Source organism: Poecilia reticulata, chromosome 16 (genome assembly GCF_904066995.2).
Source record: "Poecilia reticulata chromosome 16, P_reticulata-male-v2, whole genome shotgun sequence".
In the NCBI taxonomy this organism is placed as follows: domain Eukaryota; kingdom Metazoa; phylum Chordata; class Actinopteri; order Cyprinodontiformes; family Poeciliidae; genus Poecilia; species Poecilia reticulata.
In genome coordinates, this window is record NC_088845.1 from 22,196,762 (window position 1) to 22,222,354 (window position 25,593).

At 38.0% G+C, this 25,593-nt stretch overlaps 1 protein-coding gene across 10 annotated transcripts in view; it reads left to right on the top strand.

The window, feature by feature from the left end:
• The window catches only part of LOC103478387 (protein MTSS 1-like), a 50,373-nt gene that overhangs the window by 15,985 nt on the left and 8,795 nt on the right, over positions 1–25,593 (top strand). For 7 of the 10 annotated variants that reach the window (XM_008432196.3, XM_008432194.3, XM_008432204.3 and 4 more), the window contains exons 4-9: positions 14,013–14,097; positions 15,328–15,419; positions 15,605–15,679; positions 18,825–18,836; positions 25,143–25,300; positions 25,412–25,519. In XM_008432196.3, the coding sequence (XP_008430418.2) occupies positions 14,013–14,097; positions 15,328–15,419; positions 15,605–15,679; positions 18,825–18,836; positions 25,143–25,300; positions 25,412–25,519 (530 nt within the window). The remainder of the gene's footprint in view (positions 1–14,012; positions 14,098–15,327; positions 15,420–15,604; positions 15,680–18,824; positions 18,837–25,142; positions 25,301–25,411; positions 25,520–25,593) is intronic. The other 3 variants (XM_008432198.3, XM_081597618.1, XM_008432203.3) reach the window with 1 other exon arrangement.

Consider the following 25,593-nt stretch of genomic DNA (forward strand, 5'->3'; position numbering starts at 1 on the left):
TTCCTTTCCTCTGAAATCTCAAAGCTTACCGGATGAAAAACAGGACAAGGCTCCATTGAAGAAATGAAAAAGAGATAACGGGGACATGAGACCATCACGAAAGACCAGCTTCAGAAGTGAATAATCCTCTCTTGTTTCATCAAGCATCAGTTCATTTTCTGTGTGAATCCCCTTCTTTCTTTCTGTTCTCTATCGAGTTACAGACACGTCATAGTTTCCTTCTTTGTGTAACGGCATTATGTCTGTTTCTGTGTGCCTGTTGTCTGTTTTTTACCTAATTTTCTGTGTATCCTTGGATGCGGAACCACAAAACAAATCTGTAGTATTCGGTTCAACATGAGAGTGTGAGGAGAATGAAGTTTGAGTGATTATTCTGGACTCGGCAGAAGTCTTACAATGAATGAGAGTATTATTGCTGACACTGAATTGCACACAGGTAGGCTAGTATTGACTTAGATGACTTTTAGAGGTATGTGTGTGGGGCGATTTCTCAGATTTAAATAAATTTACAGGAAATCATGTCCCATTTCCTTCCAATTACTTTACTTAATTTATATTAAACTATGCAAAACAATGGGCTAATTGACAGCATCATTAAATCTGTTGCTCTCCAACTGTTGGATGCTAAACCACAGATTCACGTTCACTCACAGCCTGTTCAGATTTTCTCACACCACCCAAGCCATAATAGTTTATTAACGGTCGTAAAAAAGGCCTCGTGTCGCATGTGGGTTGGCAGCTTTTTTGTTTTTTTTTTTTTTGAAAACTGCCTTTACATGAACTTCTCTGTGTGTGCAGAGAATATTAGGTGTTCATCTCTGGCAGTAATAATGCCGGTGGCTCCTTTAGCAGCTGCAGGGAAGACTCTCTTTAGACAAGTCTGAGTTTGTGGTAATGAAATATACACCTGCCACACAGGCAGCATGTAGAAGCACGCTGGGTCTGTTCAGATGGAAAATAATATTCAGCAGCTGCTAGAATGACTGTGTTTTCCCTGCCCTTAGTATATGGGATTTTCATTTAAAATCAGGTGTTTTTTTATTATTTTTATTTTATTTATTCGCACACGGCTTTATTTTAGCTAACCGGATTTATTGTATTCAAATTCTCCTTGTAACATAAAGCCAACTCTCAGGACCTGTTTTCTATTAACAGAAATTATTCCTACTGGTGTTAAAATAATTAAACATACATTTGTACAGTTTGGTTATACACAATCATACAAACATATATCTGCTTAATTTAGTAGTAGTTTCAGTAGTTATTGTTCAGAATATAATTAACCTTTGTTGTAAACACTTCTAAAGTAACAAACCACAAGCAGGTATTAGACGGGGGGACGAGGGGGGTTCTCAAGTCTCTTCTATAAATAAAAATTCTTCTTAACATTTTTGTCACCTCTATAAATGTCAAAAACTGCTTGTATTCCCTGACAAGCTGCCATCTCTCATATCAGCTGCCGACAAATATCATCTGATTGCCTTTTTGAATACAAAAGTAAGATTATGCTAAACATTTGTGAGGACATGATGTTATCTCCATCATCTGCATGTGGGAGTCAGGATGTCAGTAATTTTGCACTGGGACACGCTTGGTGAAGCAGCTACTGCAGCAGTGGCTTTTAGTTCTTCAACGGATGTGTTTTGGTGTATATGTGGAATAAAGTAGGGCACAGTATGAAGATGGGTTGACCTGGTCCAGCCTCTGAATTTTGATAAAATCAGCTGATAATTTGGTTATGGCTTCTGGGTATTCATGAGCCTGCATGCCAAGAAATTAAATGGTACCGCTAGTGGTGTGACCCAGTTGTGAGAACATCTAAATATTAAAAAACAACTCTTCTTAAAAGAAAAAGAAAAAGACATTTAATAAATTTCCTAAGCTGTAGATGATAAAAGCTGGTAATACTGTTACTCCCTTAGGCACTTCCCCAGGGAAAAGAGGTTGTAAATAACAGACGTCTTTCAAGATTTATCTTCCAAAAATCTAGTAATGTCTGCTGGTTTCTGGGCACAATGTGTGACATGTGGTATGTGTTATCGCTGCCTCTTTTTGTACAGATTTATATAACCGATCTACACAACAACATTCTTTTTTACTATTCAGTAAAAAAGTTGTACTAAAACAAGACCTAAGAGAGGGTGAAATTGTGATTAATCTGTAGTCATTTTTAAACAATGGCCTCTATTGAAAATAAGACTTGAGTTCTGACTTGCTTTCTTTATATTTATATTTCTGTAAACACAGCCTGTACTGTAAACCATAGTCGAAGCACGATACATCTCTTTTGAAAAAAAAGGTCAGCCTTTTTCCTCTCTGGTGCTCCCAGTTCATGCTCAGCTTCTGTTATAGAGCAACCTTCCTATGAAATAACCCACTGTCTCAGCTTTCTATGTGAGACCTCTCTGTTCTCTTTTTCCAGTTTGGGTCCAAGACTAGCCATGGCTCTGTATAATTCCAGTCTTCTGTCCAGGCCAGACCAACATCCTGTCCCTTACACAAGCTCCATGCCTTTCAGTCAACACACCCACCTCTGCTGCTGTTGACTATGAATCTTATTCTGAATTTTCTTGCAGATTATTTCAGTCAGAAAAATGAGCATTTCTGGGGTCAAGTACACAACTTGTAAAACTGAGTTTACTTGAATATTTACAGCTTGGTTTTGTAGACCAATTGCAGAAAGAAAGCATTTGTGGGAACATAATTTTCAACGAAACGTAGACCAGAAATGGATTCCATACTCATCGCTCATGTTTAAATCGGTAGCTTATGTTAGATTATTTGTACTACAGCAGTGTTTTGACACAATTTATAGCTAGGCAGCTCAATGATATTAATTAAATATTTTCAGTTTTTTTCCAGATAACTTTATTGAAGACGGTGCAAGATCTGTTTGAGTGAGGGTTATGCTTTAGAGCCATACCAGGTACATTTAATATTTGTCTCGCACAAAGTTCCAGTGAATTCTCAGTGTGTTTTCGTACGTGTGCATTTGCAGGCGTCAGTGCTATTTGCTCTCCTGCTTTTGTTTAAACATGAACCTGGTTAGACGAGTGAACTCTGGATCGTCTGACACGCATGCAAAGCCAAATTCAAAACACATTTCTCTGGCAAATTAACTTCAGTCTTGTGTGTCTGAGTGGCTGAAAATCACAGTCCTTACCATTGTAGTCCAATGCCTCGAAAGACGTTTGCTTCCGTTTCTTGTTTCTTTCATCAAAATGAACATATAACTCACACCGCCAGAAATTTGTTGTTTGTTGCAACATTTCCTGATAACATTTTTACTGTTTGTTTACATGTGTGTTCCTGGTAAAAGGGGGGCAGCTCTGACTTGTCTGCACTGTGGACAAGTTTTCTTTAAACACACAAGTGTTGGAAGTGCGTGTAGGTGTTATCTCAGATAACATTTGCATCTATCTCCTGGGTGTACATGTACTAATTTGTTTACGATGGGATTTTATCTTTGTGTTTAGCTCCTTTTGTGTCTAGCTTCTGTCTCTTTTATTGGTGGGTGTCAAACTCATAGACCAGTCTACATTTAATATTTTACTACATTTAATCCCTTTGTTCAGGGAAATGTTTTTACTTACTCACAATATGAGACATGTAAAATTATCCTCATAGCACCGCTTTACAGGTCACTGTTAATCACCTAGAGTGGCTTTCTGTTTAGTAGTTGGGCCAGTTTTTTGTAAAAAAAAAAAAAAAATCATTTAAGGATTGTTGCGTCTTTTTCAGTAATCACCATTTCTTTCCCCCTTTTTCTCTTGCAGTTTATCATTTTGTCCAGCCTTACCTCCTGTTGCTGCCATACTGTTGAAACCAGATGCATTCAGCCAGTTTGTGATGGCAGCCTTGTGCTAATTTCTCTTCAAGATTAAGTACTCTCTACGTAGCTTAAAATCCCCACAAAGACGAAGCAAAAGATGTAAAATTGGGTGAAGAGAACAGTATGAGGAAAAAAAAGACAAACACATCAAGTTGTAACAAGAAACAGAAATATAATCTCCGTCACACAACTCGGAGTGATGAATGATAACTATGAACGGAGTAAAAGAGGGACATTTGGATCAGTGTTTTTCAACTCTGGACCTCAAGGCACACTGCTCTGCAAGTTTTAGGTATTCCCCTGCTTCAGCACACATGATTTCAATTGGTGTGGCTGATTAACAGGGTTTTGCTGAATTGCAGTCATCAGAAAGGGGTGAGTTGAAGAAGGGGTGCATCTAAAACATTCAGGTTAGTGTGCCGTGAGAACCAGGGTTGGGGAAATTACTGATTTGGTTTAACGGATGAACATTGTGACATAAAGTAGCAAGATATCGTTTTTTTTTCTTTTTTGTAGAGAGCCGCCTATTACAGATGCAACACTGTTTAGTATTGCTAATAAACTCTTCCTCAAGTTACTGGAAAATTTGTATCATACTGCTATGAGTATCATCAGAGATGACCACAAGTACATTTATCCGTGTAAAAGGCAAACATCAAGTATTTTATATTCTTATTGACCTGAGGAGGAAGTGCTTTTATTTTTGATGAGCTAGTATTGATTTTCTGCATTGTGTACTGTATTGATAATGGAGGTTATTCTTCTCCTTTGTTTGAAGCACAATAATTGTAGAATATTCTTGATTTAGTGTTTCCTGTTAATTTTTTTTTTAAGGAAGTGCTTTTATTTTATGTCACCAGTCATATATTACAACACAGTTTATCAGCCAGGACGATGGGTGTATTTTGTTGTAAAATGACCCAGTAATGCTCAGTCCAGTCATGCATACAGTCGCATGACTCTGGACTGTTGTTAACCATAATAGCCCACAGTATGTGAACATCCATGACTATTGGCACAAACAATCCACAAGAATATGTGCACCTCTGTCTGAGCTGCAGGTTATTTTCACCACTTGAAAAATCAAATCAAATAAAAATTGCTCACAAGACCCAACTCCATGTCAAATCTTAAAAGCATGAGTCTCAGTCAAATCTGGAGTCTTAACTCAAATGCGTCTTGAATGCAAGATTCAGACTTGATCCCTCCAAAATTATGGTACATATTCAATGTGTTTCTGCCTCTGTGCCTGTAGTGAAGTTTTTATTTAAAATTTTTCCAAATGCCTCAAATACCTTATACCAAATACTGGTTAGATGTTGTGTAAAATAATGGACTAATTATGTGTTTACATGAGTAACCGCTGTTAAAATTCAGATTACTTAGAAGGTTGAGTTCCTAAAGTCAAAACACCATAAACTGCAGCATTAATGATGTGTTTGTGTGAAGCATGTGCATTCAGTTGTGAAGATTGATGAGAACTGACCTTGGATTGGAAGAAGTCCTGTCACAAATTCTGAGTTTATGATGGAGCTGTTACGCATGTGAGAGGCACAGAAACATGCAAAGCCTCTGACACATACATAGGGGATGTAATCTGGTGGTCATTATTGCAAACAAGGCAGTGTTGTGTTGCACTGACAAACAGTTGAGTCTGTGTAGCTCGCCTCTGGTTTAAATTATCACCAGTATCCCACAGACCACAGACCTCTCAGTCTCACTGTAGGGAAAGGAAAGGTCACAGCCTTGCTCACACAGCGAGGGCAAAAGTCCTGCTTGGTTTTATGCAAGTGGTAAGGAAAGTTTCTCGTGTCTTTCATGTCTACGTTAACAACATGACAGAGTGCTTTCCAGTTTGCACTAGTATTGTCATAAAAGAATACAAAATTACTTTTAAATTTGACAATTAAAGTGAGCAATGCCTTTTCTCTCATTCATCATTATTTCTTAAAACCTAACACAAATTCTAGTCATCTGAAATCTGATAACTTGTCTAATATTTTTTAGCTGTTTTTGTCTGATTATTTATTAGTTTTTTTTATCTTTAACTTCACTATTTTGGATTTATTTATGATCAACTGCTGGTGTTTTTCTCCCGTGTTACCACCTTCTTAACGTCATGCATCATTACCTCGCGCTTGCAGACAACGTCAAGGTGAATGTATTCATAACAATATTGGGTAACTTGTTTGTGCGTCTAAGCAGTTGCTGTGGTTTTGATTGATTTTGTCTTGTCAGACCAGATTCTGATTCAGCTAGACAATTGGTTAACCTGATATGAAATTTTCATATTTAAAGTATAAATGTTTAATATACAGTCCTTAACATGTAGGTGTATTGGGGAAAATGTACAGATATATTGCTAATTTATGTTTATTTTTTGCATTATTTCAAGAATTGTTCTTTGTGAATGCCATGCCAGATTGATTTTGATCACTTTGTTAATCAGGAAAGGAGAATATATGTCTAATGAAATATCTTGCCAATGTACAGCATTATGCTTCTATAAAGAAAAAAAGCAACAAAAAAAATTGGCTCGTGCTTACAAGGTTGTAATTAACCACTCCACCCTTCTAACCTGAATTACCTGTCTTTTGTTTTTTCAGTTTTTTTGCGTTGTAAAGATAAAGATCTTTGTTTTTCATTCTCAAAGGTTGTTCTTGAAAATTTTACTACAGGTTTTTTTTTCCAAAAGTACGACTGCTCTTTCAACTTTCAGTGTAGTCTGTTGTACAAGCGTGACTCAGACTTAAGTTTATTCGGACTTTTGCAATGAAAACATAAACGTCTGTGCTCTTCGTTGTCAATGATTAACTGGGGTATAAGACTTTTCGCACGTCCCGACCACATGCTTGCAGTAGAAAATGCTCACTGCTAGAGGTACCATAAATAACAATGTCAGTACCAAAATAACAAGCCAATTTAGTTCATTGCTAGAGGTCTTAGTCAATTCTTTTTGCGTGTCTGTGTTTAGAATATGTGTCACACCAAAAAAGGAAGATTAGTTAGAAAGTGGGGCACCGAAGCCCAGAAAAGAGCAAGAAAGGTCTCAGGGGTAATCTATTCTTTTATTCACACTCTCTTTCTCTCTCTGGCCATCTCATGACACGCTTAATCCCCTCATTGCTGTCTTTAACTGGTCAGATTCTGGGCAAACGGATACATGTAGGCTGATCCTGGCACAATGTATTGAGGAATAAAGCCTCTTATTTATAGGCTCATTACTGAATCTTTTAAGGTTTTAATTTTTTTGTCTAGTATCTCAAGCATTTATAGATTCCTCTTGCTGCCTTTTATCTAAAATATTTATCTCTATCACTCTATATGAAAACAGTAAGTTTGAATATATAAAACATGTTTTGCTAACATGTCACTGAAGAGGACATCTTTAAAGAAAAGTTTCCCGTTATCAGCATGAACTTTCCCATGGCATATAGTCTGCATCAGTCTGAGGTTTATTTTGGTCTTGACTTTGACCGCTCATTGAACTAGGCAACTGCTTATTGACTGGATTAACTGAGACACTGTGAAAACACTTTCTTTATATATAAAGGACGATGGTTGGAAGCAGAGCACTTAGATGTTATTGGGAGAAGATGGAAAACTAAACATAAACAGAGAAAAGAATGAAGCACAGAAAGCCCAGACATAAAAGTATCCCAAACATTTTATTCACTGCAAGTTTACCTCTGAAAGTATTGCACATTTTTGCCATGTAGCTGAGACACTTGGCCAATTAGCACAGATTTTTCACTTCAGCTATGCGTGACAACTTTTTATAGAGCAAGAGTCGGTTAAAGAATCACTTTAATGATTCTTGGGATTCTCTCTTGTGAGGTCTTAGGTCAAGGATGAAAATATTGAACACGACTGCATTAGCAATGAGGGCTGCACAGTGGCGCAGTTGGTAGAGCTGTTGCCTTGCAGCAAGAAGGTTCTGGGTTCGATTCCCGGCCCCGGTCTTTCTGCATGGAGTTTGCATGTTCTCCCTGTGCATGCGTGGGTTTTCTCCGGGTACTCCGGTTTCCTCCCACAGTCCAAAAACATGACTGTTAGGTTAACTGGCATTTCCAAATTGCCCCTAGGTGTGAGTGTGTGTGTGTGCATGGTTGTTTGTCCTGTGTGTCTCTGTGTTGCCCTGCGACAGACTGGCGACCTGTCCAGGGTGTACCCCGCCTCTCGTCCGGAACATTAGCTGGAGATGGGCACCAGCAACCCTCCCGATCCCACTGAGGGACAAGGGTGCAGGAAAATGGATGGATGGATGCATTAGCAATGCTGGCGATGACCAGAAAACTGTTGACCAGATGCTCAGCGGTAACTCTTCACACTGGTACAGTGTCTGAGATAAATATAATTGGTTACTCTGTCTTAACATCTAAACTTTACACCTTGGCTTGATTCACTACATTTTGAATCAAATGTATCTGGAAAAGTATAAACATTTTTAAAGGGATTTTGCTGACAAGTGACAAGAAAGATTGTGACATTTAAAGAAATTTTATACATTTTTCCTGGGGACAGAGAAGCTGGGTTAATAATGAGTCAGAAACTCGCTGTCGCTACTGGAAAATGTTTCTGTAATGGAGCCATTGCTTTTGATGTTACACAGTCGGTATCTGTGTGAACTTAAACATCGGCTAACGTCTTTTACTTCTTTTGCGACTTCACAAAGTGAAACAACCTCAAAAGAACGTTTTGTGTTTTTTCCTGAAAAAAACAAAACGACAAACTTCTTTTTTCTGAAGACAAGAATTCTTTTGAGTATTATTAACAATCTGGTGCCTTATTTGTTAGCTGGTATGTCTCATGCTTGTCGTAAAGCTGTGATGTTTTTCTGTCCCCCAATCAATGGACTGTTGGTTATTCTTTGAAACCAGAAATGCACAATATAGCGAATCACAACTGTCATTACAATATCAATGTGTGTAATATTGTATTATAAACAACAACCTGAAGAGAGTAAATTAGTAAGATGTGATATCTTAGGTGAACTGCAGAAAAAGTGTATTCTGATTTGGAAGGCCATTTTCAGTGTTTTGTGTCAACATTTGATGTATATGTCTTGGATGAAGATGTTAAACCTGAAGTATGGTGGAGTGGCTGTGATGAATGCATTTACCAAAATTATTGCAACGTTATACTTCTGTGAATATTGTGCAGTGCCATCCGAGATCCATAAAAGAACACACACACACGGTCTACTCCATACTTTCTTCATGCTGCACAGTATATTAATAAAATTCGTCCTCACCGTTCCTTTTGTCCTGTTTTTGCGTGGCAGCTGTTGGGGACTGAATTCAGTGCAGAGCGTTTTAACGTCAGCACTCGTCACACTACAGCAGGTGCATGTGCGTTTGCACGCCCACACGCTGCATGCGTCTGTGCTTGTTGAGGCTAGACTTACTGTCTGTTGTGTGTGTTTATTTGTGCGGGCAGGCAACACTAGACAGACAAGCTGACTCTGTCAGCAGATACAGATGAATGAGGAGGTAAGTTTGGTGTCCAAGGAAGCCAGGGCACAGCTAAAGGAATATATTGTCAGTGTGCCGGACAGCGTCAAGCAATATCTATGTGGTTCATCTTACTGAACTCCTTTCATTGTTATTTGGTATGAAGGCAACGTATCAGAATGATGGAGCGAATGAGAAGCAAAAGCCTGTGTCTGTGTTGTGTGGGTGGACCAATCTGGGCACGCCAACTGCTCAGCTAGAGCCCTCTGAGTGCATTTGGGTTATTCATCTCCTTTACCGATTCAAACAAAAACTCTGTAATTCACTGGGTGTTTACTGATTGTGTTGATGTAAATGAGTAAACTAAAATGTGATTCACGTGTGAGACGGCGAGAACAGGTCGCAGCAGTGCCAATTGGACAATAACTGGTTTTGGACTTTCACCTTGTTTTTTTCTTCCCCTTTCATGTAACTCCAGGTCATGAGAAACAATGGTAAGTTGTAGTACCGCCTAGTGCCAGAGAAGACTATGGAGTATGACTGTTAGGAATAACTCAGACCTGTGATGTTCGTCTATTAGAGCAGTCTGAAAGCAAGTTTGCAACCAAATATTCATCTGAATACAACCACTGAATGAATATTTACTTCAAGACGTTAAACTTCTAAAACTGTGTAAGGATGTGGAAAAGCTGCTTATGAACACTGTTAAGTACGGCGAGGGACCTATGAGGATGTGGGCTTTTTCCTTTTTCAATGACTCCATGACCTTGTTTGTGTATAGAGTTATGGCCCCTTTGAAATGAGTTTAAAAAAATGATGTGGTGATGTGTCCAGTACTTAAACATTTTCATGAAAAAGTTTTCATTCATTTTGTGGTTTGGTTTCTGTTCGAGTAAAAGGAGAATTAAAGAAGAATTAAACATATTTTTAAAGTTTGGTGGCTTAGTGTGAAGGGTACTTATGTTTTCTTCAGCTCTGTAATTAACTGCTCACCAGATCTCCATACCTCTGTCCAGCTGGGGGAGAGTAAGTTTGTGTGTATCCAGCTGTACATAATCCTCGGCCTCTTATCTTCTTAACCACCGGCCCATAGTTAACAGCAGCCATCTGTGGCCCATCCACAGAGTTGGTTGTGGCCAACGTCCCCGATCTACATGTAGCAAATACAAGCAGCACACTTTCTCTTTCTCAAATTTTTTCTTTATACATTTGCTGGTTACTTTGGTTGTTATATGTACATGTGAAGAAACATTCATTATTTTGACCATTTGCTTCTTTTTCTATATATATATATATATATATATATATATATATATATATATATATATATATATATATATTATTTTTTTTTTTAACCAGATTTCTTCTCAAATTTACATATAAGATTTCACACAGTCACTAAATGGAAAGACATCTACTTAAAGTGCAAATATTCATATTTGCACTTTATTTTCTGGATTCCAATAGTGACCAGTAATAAAAAATAAAATAAATCTACATAGTAGATAGTATAGTATTAGTAGATCAGAGCCTTGTACTATTTGTGATTTTATCAAATTTATCTTTATCGCAATATTCATGTCGCAAATAAGCCTGTCTCGAAAAGCAGCAAATTGGTTAATGGCAGGATCAAGTAAAACAAGCTTGATAATTTCCATTTGCATGATTTATAATTTTTCTCTTGTCTCCTTCTTTCTACCAAAAACTGGATGACAAGTCCTTAATCGGCTGAATATGTTTCGAATAGCTTTATTTTTTGAATGCTTCATAATTAATTTTAGTTGTCGCTTCTGTTGTTTTATGTATTTAAAAAGTCTTCCAGTTCCAGTGTTAAAAGTGCATTGAAATTTAAAGGTTATTGATCTTGGAGAAGGATGTGCCTGCGGTATTATGTTATTACCACTATATTACTTGAAAATGGTCTAAAAACATTATGGTTTATCGCGATAAGTTCTGGTACAATTTATTGTTCAGCAAAATTTTTTGTGATTGATCTAATTGCAAAGACAGTTTGTAATTAAATAATTGTAAGTGTTGTGAACGGGCATTTCATTGTAATTTAATACTTGGCTTGTTGGACACCAGCAGATGCTCACACCGCACAGTAATGATCTTGCCCAAAATGCTATCTTGGGCAAGATCTTCATATTAAATCTAGAATATTTTGTGGTAAACTTATTTACCACAAAATAAGTACAGCTGGATACACACAAACGTACTCTATAATGTATATGATTAATTTAACCGTTTTTTTTGTTTTTTTTTTGTGCTTAATGACTTTGGTCTGAACCCTTTAAAATTGTTTGTGTCTCTGTGGAAGTGTCTCATGAAGCGGCCACACCCACAGAAACAACAAGAGCTCACAGCAAGGGAGACGTGGCCACATGGATGGTTGAGTACTATAACTGAACACTGCACTGCTGGAGTGAATGAACATTTTGGTGTTGTGCAACAGTGAGGCCCTTATAATAGCCACGCCTTCTGTAAAAGCAAGCTCGCGAAAAGGAAGACTTCATAAAACAGAAAAGGGATTAATACTGAGCTCAGTGGCCCTTACAGGATATTAAATGTAGTTGAACAGTGTAACAAAGTTTTAACTTGCCATCTTGAAAGATTAATACTCTTTAAGCCAGGTTTTGTGCTACACTTGGCCACAGTCTTAGTCTGTTATTTAGAAATTAGAAACTCTTGAAAAGGTGAACAAAACAGCAGAACAAAATGGATTTGGATCGTGTGAAAACAAGCTCTTTCACAAGGAGTTCATTCATAACCCACTGCTACTATACCAACTATGCATACTGTTTTATTGCTGCAGTAACACACCAGTAAGCCCATATTGTATCAGTTATAAAAACATTCGCTGTTTAGACGAACTGAAACCAGAGCTGTCTTTTCAAACAACTCCCTCTGTTTTACGTTAATGTACGTACGTTAGGAATTCTTTTCACACCTAAACTTGCCAGTTGGGAAATTCAACACTTCACGATGGTATGTTCATTACTATAATTATATTTACACAGTCCAGACAGGGTGACTAAAAACATCTCACGCAATCTCAGTAATGGGTTTGTTGAGGAACCTGAAATGTCGCTCACAATTTGAAGCCATCCTTATCAAGTTGTAGCTGCAGAATGTGTGCGAGTGTAGGAGGTGACGGCAGCAGCTTCTTGCATGTGTTGCAAGCCAATTGTCTCTTGGAGTTGGTTACGTGGGTGGGAGTGGCTGAGTGAGTGACGGCTATGCATGTATCTCTGCGTGCTGTAGAGCTGTGCAGACAGCTGGATGGCTTACTCTGCTGAAAATTTTACACTAAATAAGATGCCGCAGACACACTACACACACACAGATACACCGTATAGAGTCTGTTTATGAAGCGGAGTGCAGAATGTCAACAGTTCAGTAATTCAAGGTTTCTCCAGGCCTCTTGACTCTATATGGACTCTGACACACAGAGAAATAAACATACACACAGGAGTCCCACAGAGAAGCTATTCATTTATGCTGAACATCTAGACAAAAGCTCCATCAATCAATGTTTCACCGCTGCCAGCAGATGATCATTTAGGGCTTGAGGAGGAAAATGCACATTCTTATTTGTCCTCAAAAGCTACTTGGTTAAAAAGAAAAAAAAAAGCTGTTTGTTGCATAATTTGTAAGGTGGATGATTGAGAGTGAATGTTGATTATTTTTTTCTCAAGTCCTAGATATTTTTTTAAGTCTCTCCCAGCATTGAATAAGGTTGTTTTGTGTCAGTAGCCTTTTGTGCACTGCATCTTATTACTATTTAATCTAGTGACATAAAACAACCGTTCAGGACAGACAACAATTTCCTGTCTGTCATTTCCCACAGGAAGCTAATAAAGTAATTCATAAGTCCATATTTCATGCTAAGTTGAGGTCAGGTTGTCTTTTTTTCTCCAGTTTAAAGATTATCAAAATAAATGCATTTGCAGGTCTATAAAAATAAACTGTTGTACAAATCAAACTGACTTTCATTCTCATTAAAAATTAATTCTCAAAATATAATACATTGTTTTCATTTTTCTCTTTTTTTAAAATATGTCTAATTGTAATTCTGTCTGATTAACTTGTTGCAAACTCTGCCCTGCTGATTGTTGTGCTATGACATTCCTAAAATGTTTTCCTGCTTGAGTACTTCTAAAACTTCCTTTTTTCTTTTTCTTTTTTTTTTTTTTCCCAGGCCACCTTTAGTGACACTGGCTAAAAGTGTGACATGTCATTTCAAACATATTTTTGTAGAGATGTGTAACTGCTGGTATCCAAGTTGCTTGTGAAACTTTTTTTCCACATTTTCCTCCCTCTCAACTTTCCAGTAATTTGTGTGCATACAGCACTTTGCAATCAAGCATTTCTATTATCTATGATCTTTTTGTGGTCCGACTGTTGAAGGCCTTCAACAGTCAGCAGTTTGTTTGTTTTTTTTGATAATGTAGCAGTTAGCTTTAGAAACTTTGTTTTATTTGTGTTATTTTTATCTTTGGAGAAACATGATTTAATGTGTTCATTCCCTGTAAGTCATAATAAACAACTTGAACAAATACATTTCTAAAATATCACTTTGTGTCTCAATGGAACATGATTTTTATGCTGAAATTACTGTAATAAAGCGTTCAATGATGATCAGATTTTTAAAAATGCATCTGTAAGAAACTTTGTTGTTTTTGTTCTGAAGCCAAGTTTATTCATCATGCTCCTTTCTGTTCCAGGTGGCACCAGAGACATCGGGTCGGCGTTGACCAGGATGTGCATGAGGCATCGCAGCATAGAGGCAAAACTCAGACAGTTCTCCGTGTAAGGAAAATTACACACTGAAATGTTGTTCTTTTGAACACATTCTGTCTGATTTATCTTTGGCCAAAGTTATCCTCCAAAAAATGTTGACTGCTGCTTCTCCTGGCCTTTTGTGTTGTAATGTTTTGGGTGTGTGGGCGACTGTGACCCTTGTTGTGGAATGCTGAGAAGAAGTCTATTTACTTGAACGCATACGCATCTATAATGTCAAAGGAAAGATGGACACAGCACAGCTTTCTGCCTTGCCCCCTCCCGTTACCACACACATCCCAGACAAGAGGCTCTTTAATTTCACTTGGCATTTCTGTAGAGATTCCATTTGGATCTCCATAGCAGGGTCCTTACACGTGGGGGCTGCCATCAACAACCACCCACTGACACACACTTTGTGGAGATGTCTGCAAGAGGGAGAAGTCTAATTTTAGCTCGACTCACTAAGGCTGCAGCTGTCCGCATTTCACACACTTTACAAATGTGTCTAGGAAGACGTTCATGCTTGGGTAATGATTGACAGACATAACTGCACAAGCTTAGTACTTCCCCCTGTGTCGCACAATCAGACACTTGCAGACTCTTTTCTCACAGTCTGTGTTTTTTTTTTCCCTCCCTCTCGGTTTGTCTATCTGTCAATGATTGACGTGAGATTACGTGCCACATAAATAAACCAGACTTTATGTTTGTGCATTTTTCAAGCTTGGCAGTCTGCTTTCACTTAAATTGGATGATAAATATACTGCTGTCGTACGCATGTATTTTATTTCCATTTTGGTACAGAACATCAGACAGTTGTAAATAATTGTGAAGTGGAGGGAAAATGTTAAATGGTTTTCAAAGGTCAACTTTTCTTTGCAAAAGTAGCTGGAGACCTTGGAGGCTTTCACAAAACAGCTGCATCAACACCAAGACTAAATTTTACACAGGTGAACTTTATTTGATGACTGGATTGTATTTAGGGGTATATAAATAAGGGGGCAGAACGCAAAAGTGTGTCTTTGCATGAAACATTTTTGATATGTGGCGGGGGGGGTGGATGATCTCGTTCGGCCTTTGTTCTTCATGATGTAGCTCTGTTTCGCAAGAGCTTGTTGCTTTAATATGAGTTCTTGCCATTCCCTTCCAAATAGACATCCAAAGGGCAGAAATGTAATGAAAACTGCATTTTCATTTGCATGTAAATTGAACTAATCTGGCTGACCTCAGATTAAAAGTGAGAAACCTGTCGTTTCACAGGTGCTTTCTGGAGGGTCTGATTAACCCTCTGCAGGAACAAATGGAGGAGTGGAAAAGGGGTGTCAACACTTTAGACAAAGACCATGCAAAAGGTGAGGTGGTGATCTCACAAACTCACTCTCAAAGTAAATTGTTGCCAGTTTTATCACTTCAGTACACAGTTTCTATTCATCTATTCAGTAGTGCAAATATAGACAAAATATTTCGTCATATAAATTGTGTTAAACGCTCAATAAAGCAGTTGATTGACCTCTGTTAATTGATCTGTTTGTAACAGAGTATAAACGAGCGCGACAGGAAATCAAGAAGAAGTCCTCGGACACGTTAAAACTTCAGAAAAAAGCAAAGAAAGGTGAGCAAAGCTTTTTGTAAAGCCATTTGCATTTGACGTGGTAGTCCATGTGTGCCGTCAGGCATACATTTTGTAAAATAAGTTAAATGATTTTTAGTCATGGATGATTTATTATCAAGCCTTGAAACATAAAACTATTAAGCTTTGCAGCAGTAGTTCAACAGCAGGTAAGTTTATTGAAACGAAGCTGCTGTTTTTGCCTTAGGCGGTATGTTGTTGTTAGCCTAGCCAGACCTGACGCTTATTTTTCCATTGACCTCTTGGTGAATTTGTCTTCTTTAAACATTTAGCTGGGTAGCTGTTGTGAAGGAGCTTGTAAGTGGTCACAAGGAAAAAAGCTGTAACTCATCTGTGTGTGTCTCACTGGTTTTATATATGAGCTACTATTTTTTGAGACTTATGATTGTAATACTGCATTAGCTATATATATAAAATGTAACAGGTTGTGAATGTAAAATCTGTTGACAAGAATTTAGTGCATACTAAAAAAATTGTCCTGAAAAATAATCTGCGGAGAGAAAACTTATTTATTTTCTTTCTATTTTAATAGGAAATATGTGTAAATTGGGGTTCAGTTATCCGTTTAGCAGCATGTGTATTGAACAAGTGTTTTCCTACTGAGTAAGTTGTGCAGCTCTAGTAAGGCTGAACATTGCCTTACTTGGTAAACACTGTGAGAGGGCAGTGCAGTCCTCTTGGCTCAGGTTATACATACTTGCTCACCTAAATGGAACATAGTGCTGTACATAAAGACATTTGGCTGGCTGTCATTGTGGCATGTTTATAGATTTGCATTGGTTTTCATATTTAATTTATTTATTTATTTCAGTCATGTTAGCTACTTTAGGAAAGCAAGAAGGGGAACTCATTTCTGTTTTGAGTTTCCCTTTTGAGGCGTAGATGAATGAGCCTGTCAGGATAGCACCAAGTACTGCATCGTTGCAGGACTATTGCTATGCTAAAGACAATGCAAATTATTTAATATCTGTTTTGATGGCATCTGAGAGTATGCTATAAAAACAAATGGCATGTGCTGGCTGTTTATCAGTGATAGTCTTTACGTCACCCTTTAGATTACAAAGTCATTTTCTCATGTTTGAATCTTTAAACAAGGTTTTAGACCAGTGGTCCCCAAACTACGGCCCGCGGGCCGGATCCGGCCCGCCTCCACATTTGGTCCGGCCCCCTGAAAAATACCAGAAAGCATTCAGAGTTTTTTCCATTTACCATATTTTCCAGACTAGAAGCCGTTTATATGTGGATTTTTCTTCAACCACCAGGGGGTTCTTTAGCAGGAAGTGAATCATTGGAAGTCTGGTTACTTGCGCGCCAACATTGAGCCCACAAACATCAAAATTAGTAAGAAATGGATGTCTTTGCAAAGGGGAAAAGGCCCAGGGAAGAGACAGGAGAATGGATTTATCCCGGACCGGTAGGTGAGTCCCACATTACAAGCCGCTCTGCGTAACATGCGGCGACCGGCTGCTAATGAGGCAATGAAGCTTCAAGCTGCTTTGCCAGTAGAGACCAATCAGGCTGTGCATATAAGCAACACTTCGGGTGTTATTGTCTCCCATCACTCCCAGATGGGACCGTCTGGTTGCAGAGAAACAAACTCGGGGCTCCCGTTAGTCAGTATCGTGAGTTAAAATTTTCACGAAAGCAAAATGTTCTTTTGTGCCACATCTGTATCTTATTTTAAAGGGATATATAAAGGTTACCATAGCGACCAGAGTCAGAGCGTTTGGGCAGTGGTCGAGAGGAGATGAGTAGAGCTTTTGAGGCTAAAGTCTGGTTTAGACGGCAAGATTTAAGAATTGTCGGCCGATTCTCCAAACCTCTGTGACCACAGAGCTGATTAAGTACAACAGGTTTGATCGGTTCGTGTTCAGCCACACGGCACGAACCGATTCCAGTCACGAACATCCCGATTCCAGAGGATAATCCAGTAAAACCCCCAACATAGCAGGAATTTAGAATAAGCAAACACGGTAAACATGTAGAAGCAATAGTGATAGTTTGTGGAGTCATTGTAACACAAAGAAAAGGCGATGGATGAAAAACGACGGAGCAGCCACTCTATTTGCTGCACTATGATTTGGAGGTGAATGTTTTTTCATAGTTAACATTTTTAACTGAATAAACATAATAATGACCTTTTAGATTTAATAATAAACATTTCCACATATCATCTCCGATATCCACCGGACTCTTAAGTTGCGCGATATGTCAGCTGTTTGGGATTCCCCTCCGTTCTTACATCACTGCGCTTTCTGATTGGCTGCCTGTCACATTCAATAGGTCGTATTCTCGTTCCAAGTCAGGGAAAACCCCACAGGCTGCGATAAAAGGGCCAAGACAACCCAAATAGGGCATATTCAGTATTAAGTGGGAACACTAACATGCAGAAGCCTTATCTGACTACCCTCTTCCCTCTCTCCCCCCCGGGCGCAACAAAATTTCCAAGTGTTGACCGGTCCGCGGTAATAAAAAGGTGGACCACTGATTTAGCACGTGCTAGTAGCAACACGAAGGATCAGCGCTTTTACTGTTACAGTTACTGTTCAGAAACTACTGTAATCAGTTCTGTTAAATCTAATCTTGGCAACTTTTTCTTTTTCAACCCTAATAAATTTGATATTCAATTGACCTGTTGTGACTCAATTTTTGGGTGTCCGCCCCCCTCTGCTGCTGCTGCATTGTTGTGGAAAACCTGGAGCGGCAGAGATATGAGGCTTAGATGTGTATGTTTACTGGTTAAAAACAAAAAACTTTGGGGTTGTTGTTTATAGTCCGGTGCGGCTCATAGTTCGGAAAATACGGACTATAATCCTTCCTGGATTGTTTCTGTGAAGAACCCATAGAGGGTTATTTGATTGTGCTTTCTGGAAAACAATATATTTTTACATTTAGGTACTCCTGCAATCGTCACACTTTTTCTCTTACAAACTGACTCCGGCCCCCCACCAGAGAAGGGAAAAGCCATGTGGCCCTCACAGAAAAAAGTTTGGGGACCACTGTTTTAGACATTCATAGGCAAACATTGATAGATTAGTGTTTAGCTGGCAGTTTCTCAGTTCATGTGGATCTTTTTCTCTCCCTGCCCACCCATGGTTGATATTCTTCTCTTAATGCTGCACTGCAGCAGACAATCATGGTAAGTCACTTTATAGACAATATTTAAATAGTTGCTCATGCTACAATGTATTAAGTGTCTTGGTCTTATTGGTAAATGACTAATGTAGACCTTACTTTCTTTTCTGTCATGCATTCTTTTTTTATACGAGCTATAGCTACTCGTTATAGACTCTAGCAACATGTTTGTCCTATTTAGAGTGTCGATCTTTTTAGTGTAGAGTGTAATGTAGATTATAGAATAATTAAGGATTTGGCCTTCTTTTCATCTTTCACTGTTCTACTTTTTTGTGCCATCCCATTCATTACTTTTAGATTTGAGTAAGTTGCTTTTTCATTTTAAGAACCTGAAAGTGTGATTAAAAAGGAAGAGAAAACCTTGACTTTCAGAAATATGCTCTACACAAATTGTTTATCCAGTTAAGAGCTACATAAGTTACATAATCTAGTACACATCTGTACTAGAGGTGTGCTGATCGATCGGCCACCGATCATAATCGGCCGATTTCTGTGAAAAAGTGTATGATCGGTGATCGCCGATCGATCGGCCACCGATCATAATCAGCCGATTTCCGTGAAAAAGTGTATGATCGGTGATCGCCGATCACGGTCTCTTGTTGCCAATCACACAAACCAATCACCTGCATCTCATTTTGCAGCCTGCCTGTGCAGCTGGTTTCCTCTTTCCTTCACACTGCGCAAACGCGCAGCAACAAATCCTAAGCGATGTCGTGTGGAACTATGACGCATTGAGTGAATGGGGAAGTTTGCGTGTTGCGGCGGAAAATTGAAGCGCGTCAAAATGCATCAACACAACAAATCTAATATGGCATAAAAACAAGTGACTGAGTTTGGCTACATTGAGGTTCACTGCAGTAAAAAGGCTTATGGAGGATCAGACAGCTGGTAAAGCAGCGCACAGCTATAAACACTCACCTGGATTAGCATGACGGTCAGAAAGCTAAACAAATAACCCGCAAAATTATTTAAGTCTTTGAACTGCGATGTAAGACGCTGGTTCTGCTCTCGCTGTTGAACTGCCGCTACGCGCTACAGGTAGTAATATTTCATAGATTGAGCGCCGCTTCTGCTCCACCTGGTAGTGACTCTCACACCGAACCTCTGCTTAAAGCTGCAGCATCTAACTTAAAAAAATAAATTTTACATGTGTATTAAAACTTTCGCTGTCCTAACATGAGACAGATAATCTCTGAAAAAATAATCTATCTCCTCCCTGCTCTGCATAATTACTCCGCTCAGTCAGAAACAGCTAATCTGAACTAGCAGTAATCAGCTAGCCGCCATGCTATCAGGAAGTTTTCATTTAGTAACTCAGGATTGTTTATTGTAATGGAACCTGTATTTGCCTTTGAATGTTAAGTTTTATACTTGAATTTTGTGGCAATGTTGAGAGGTTTTATTTTGACCTTTTGCATTATTTAGCCTCTTCAGAGCCTTCATATGTTTTCAGTCTGTTAAAGATAGTATTACCGATAGCAGAACAATTTGCACAATGCCTGTTTTGTTTTTTTCTTGGAAAAAGTTATTAAAAACAAGTTTTTGTCTAAATTAAGGTGAATTCATGGTTCCTTTTTCCACATAATGTAACCGGTAGTGCTTATGATTTAAAAAATAATAATTATGTGATCGGTATCGGTGATCGGCCCTCATGGGTAATCGGAATCGGCAGGAAAAAACCTGATCGGCACATGTCTAATCTGTACTTATGGTAACACTGACATTAACAAATAAAAAATACATTTCAGTCATACCATTTGAAGCATTTGCAGTGCATTTTGTAAAAAAAAGTTAAAGAGGAATTCCTCCATCTGCCCAAACTTCTGCTGAATTGTTAGACACACAGGGCTCCACGTCTGGAAAAGAATGGAATTTGAGTTATGTATTATTTAGATCTGAATGGGAAAAGAAAATGGAGTCTGAAAGATTTTTTTGGTATGTCCTTACTACTCATTATCTCGCTGACTCAAAGATTTGTCTATTCACCCACCATCACTCATCCACACATCCATCTGCTTGCTCACTGTAGATTGTGCATCCATCTAACATTTGCCCAGCCTTAATCCAGCAGTCTATCAATATTGCAAATTTAAAGTCTGACAACTCCAGAAGTATTTGTAGATTGACAGAAAACTTTTGTAAAATTTAAATATTTTGAATGGATTAAGATTTTTAGAAATTTAAGCCTGGAAAAATATGGGACATTGACTTGTAAACTTGTTTGGGCATCTTGAATAGACATTAAATAAAATACAGACTAGTAGAAACTTGCAGCTCTCAGGGCTCAGTAAGCTTTTGCAAACCTTCTTGGCTTTGTTAAAGCTGACATAATCTTTGACTTGGTATGCTCAATCTGATTAACCTTCATGTCCGAGCTTCACAGCTGTCAAGAGCTTGAACTCCGGCTTTTGACTAAAGACAACACAAGACTACATACTTTCTCTTCTTATTAGCTTTCCACTACCACTCAGAGGTGACCGCTATGTTTCATCTCAAAGAGCGCTCACCTGGGCCACTATAAAATTATCAATCTACTACATGTTGAATAATCAGGTTATTCAGCTGTTGTAGAACATTACAAATTCTCTGTAATGTTTCCTGTTCCCTAATTTTTCTCATTGATCTCGGTAGATAAATACTTGCATTATACTTTAACTTTAAGCTGTAATAATAGTATTTAAATATAGGTTTATGCGTATTAACTGAATTAGGGACATTTACTTTCTCATAAAAATACCACACCATCCACCGTCTTCTAGTTGGTTACACAAGATCTGATGTTTTCTTATCTGTCTCATGAGTGTTTTTTCTGACCCAAAACCCCAGCAGCACTCAGAAAAAGTCTAAAATTACAGCCTAATTTAATCATTGACCATGTGAAAGCTGGAGCATTTAATCCCATTTGTGTCTGCACACATGTAGCAACATGTGTGCAGAATGAGGGACAGTTCAACCCCTCGAGTCAGATAAGTTGAAGGTGGTAAAGACAGCTAAGATTTAGTCAAACTGCTTGAATGCTTGAATAGTTTTTATATTTTGACTGACTTTTTGCTAATACTTTGTGGAACTTATTGCATATGTGTCTATCATTCTCCATCAGTTTCCATATCATTAGCTTTCTGTTTTGTCAATTCCCAGCTGCCTCATTTAAAGTAAACAATCTTGATAATTGGTCACCTTTTTATTGAGATAAAATAATGTTAAAAAAAAATTCGGTGCTATGTTTTAAAGACTAGCAGGTTGTTTTGAAGTTGTGAATCTGTTAAAGTAAAATATTCTAATTGTGCCCTTAAGATCTGTATTATGGAGTACAAGCTTGTATTTTGTGGCGAAATGACTGAAAGTTTCTAATCTTCAGTCTAGCTTGGTGGATAATAGTTCAAAGCAACTCCAAGTCGCCCCTTTGCTAATTGGTATCCGCATTTTATACCAATATTTTGGCATTTAATGTCCTACTTTCATTTAGGACTAATTAATAATGATAATAAAAAAGTTTAATTCCCAGATATCATTTTAAGGGAAATGTTATTTTCTACAATTCTAAAATGACATCCTATTCTACTGATTGTAGTTCTCATCAGTATTCTGATCATCTGACTCCAATGAAATATATCATCAAACCGATATAATTATGATTAACCTCAAGCTTTTGGGTAAGATTTATTGGCGTCACATTGTTATAATTCTTTACAGTAGACTAGAAACAGATTATAGAAAATAATTAAAAATCAAAGCAGACATGAAATGTTGTCAGTTTGTTTACATTTTGACCCAATGTGGGCAAAGAATATCCAGTGACGGCTTCTTTACATACCTAAAAAGGTCAGGTACAAAACGATCAATCTATCTACATCCTTGCATGTTGGTAGATTATTGCAGATTTTGATGCAATAAGATGAAGCTTTCCCAGGCTGCTCTAGGACTCTACAAAAAAATAGAATAAAGAAAATATTTCTTTCCATTTTTTTGAGACAAAAACACAAATGCTGCTGTTTGAGTTATGAGAAGAAATGTCAGCTTTAAGGTGGAAGAGTTGCTTGCTCTCATTTTGTCCTCAACTTTACATGAACTTTACAGCTAAGCCTACTTCGAGTCAGATTGTATGTGTTGTACTTGAATATAAAGTATTTTTAAAGTGGTTAATTTGCTTTCTGTAGTTTCAGCTTTTGGATATTTTACTTTATAGATCCACATTACAGACGGCCTTCACATTACATTACAGTAATGATAGAGGAGCTGTTTATAATTACTGATTACAACTGTATTTGAGATGTCAAACCAACTTATAAATAATGTCCAAGGCAACAGGATGGAAAAAGATTTTGCCTGTAGGGACAACGATAATGAGGTAGGTCCTGCTGTGGAAAACGGACTGAGTGAGGCCAGTTCAGATTTAGCCGTACCGTTGCACAATATAATTGTTTGCCGGTCTGGTCAAAATTTTCCTTTGGATCAATACAAGACCGAAAAACATGCTGAAACTTGGACTTTCTAGTTGAGCTACATTTAATTTATTGCCCCATAGACCACTACTATTTAAGATGCTTGCATAATCACATTAGCATTAAAATCACTGTGCTTGGCTTGAGGTCTGGATGCTATACATTTCATTATAACAACATTATAACAGTGATTGTAGTCATGTTGCAAACTAGTGTTGATTTATTTAGATGGAGATAGAAAAGTACATAGAAGACTCCTACAGTGCTGTGAAAAAGTATTTGCCTTCTCAAGGGCAAGTACTGCTCTCTTTTTTCTCTTTTCAGATAATGTTTGCTTGTTTAAAATCAAACAAATATTTGATATCAGAAAAAAGATAGTCTAAGCATATACTTTTTTGTTATTTAATTTATTGGACAATAGGACAACTAAAACAAACATGGCCGCTTGTGGTCAGAGCACTGGAATTATCACCTAAAGATATTACTTGGTTCACCTGCATTATCTCAGTCGGATTTAGGTTCAGACTTTGACTTCTTAAAAACATTTTTTTGATTGCTGTGCTTTGGATTATTGTCCTCCTGCATTAAGTACACATTGACCATACAGAGCTTTTTAACACTTTCTTCACTACTGACTCTGATGTTCATTTGTCCTTGAATTTCTTTCATTTGAAGCACTGTTGGCCTACTTCATGTTGTCAGACCCGTTTTATTTAAGTGATTTCTTGATTCTACATAACCGACAGTTATCAATCATAGGTGTAAATGTTTTTTTACGGTAAAGTGGGGATTACGTTTTCACATATGAACATATAAGTTAGGATATTTTGGGGCATGGGTCTACTATCAAAATCTGCTTAATTTGAAACATTTGTGGCAAATACAAATGGAAGAAATCTGTAAATGAACAAGCACTGAACACTATGTTTTATGATGCATTAACCCCGCTTTATGCACCACTTGCATGTGGAAATTACAACAAATGTCAATGAAAGGCACCAATTTATCTCAGCCCTGACATAGGAGCAGGCAGAGACCACAGACCTTGATGTATTAAAGTCAAAACATGTTTTTGTGTAACTGTATCTTTAGTGGTTAGATAATGCCTCTGAGATCCACAGTGCATCATACGGTCACAGGCAGTCGCCAACCTTCCTGCCTCCTTCAAGAACTCAAGAGGGCCTGGTTTGGCTTCGGGGCATCCTGTCTTTTAAAACCATGCACACACAAACGCACACTCTCAAATCCTAGACGCACATTTTTACTTAGACTCACAGCAAGAAGACAAGCAAGGCTGCACGTCAAGATAACCTTGGAATTGTAATGTCCTACTCTGGATTTGCATATTTATATTGAAAGTCACACAGACAGCCGGAGGGCCAGATGGTGTTGTTGGTACTTTGCTCTTTTGTTGTGATAAAAAGTCTTTAGTGTTTTTTTTTTATGGTTTTTTTTCCAAAACATTTTCAGAAATTTCAGTGTATGAAAGAGTGAAAGAGGAAGATAAAAATGTCTGAAATGACTCCAACCTTTGAGTATATTGTAGTAATAGCCTACAGACAACAGATTAGTCTGAAGAAGATAACCTTTTGCCCTCCTTGAACAAGAGCCAGGAAGTGCTTCAGTAAGAAGAGGTGCTCTTCATGATGCCCAAAGTAGTGGGACATTTTACATAGTATCATTTGACATGCCACCAAAAGAATATATCTTCACTAACTTCCTTCTTATGTGCAAAATCATATTGTTTTCCATATTCAGTGCATGGCTATTGCATGATAAGTAGTGATGTATTATTTGTTTTCCTGGCTCCATACCTTATGTAATGACAAGTGTATTTTTGTGTATTTGTATTCTGTTTGCTTGTGAAGGCCGTGGCGATTTCCAGCCCCAGCTGAACAGTGCCATGCAGGATGTGAATGATAAATACATCCTTCTGGAAGAAACAGAGAAGCAAGCTTTGAGGAAGGCTCTCATTGAGGAGAGACAAAGATTTTGCTGTTTTGTATCCTTGCTGCAGCCTGTAGTGGTGAGTAAAAAAAGAGGCAAACTCATGTTTTGTTTACCGTAACCGTACTACGACTGGATAAAATACGATCTGTTTATGGGTTTCTGCTTTGCATGTGCTTGATGCTTTTAGGATGAGGAGATCTCCATGTTGGCAGAGGTTACCCATCTCCAGACCATCTCTGAGGACCTCAAGGCCCTGACCTCTGACCCGCACAAGCTTCCTCCTGCTAGTGAACAGGTATGGGGGGCGGAGGAAGCCTAAAATCCTGAAATCTTGTCACTTTTACTCTTTGTTTTGCCCTTGTTTACAGT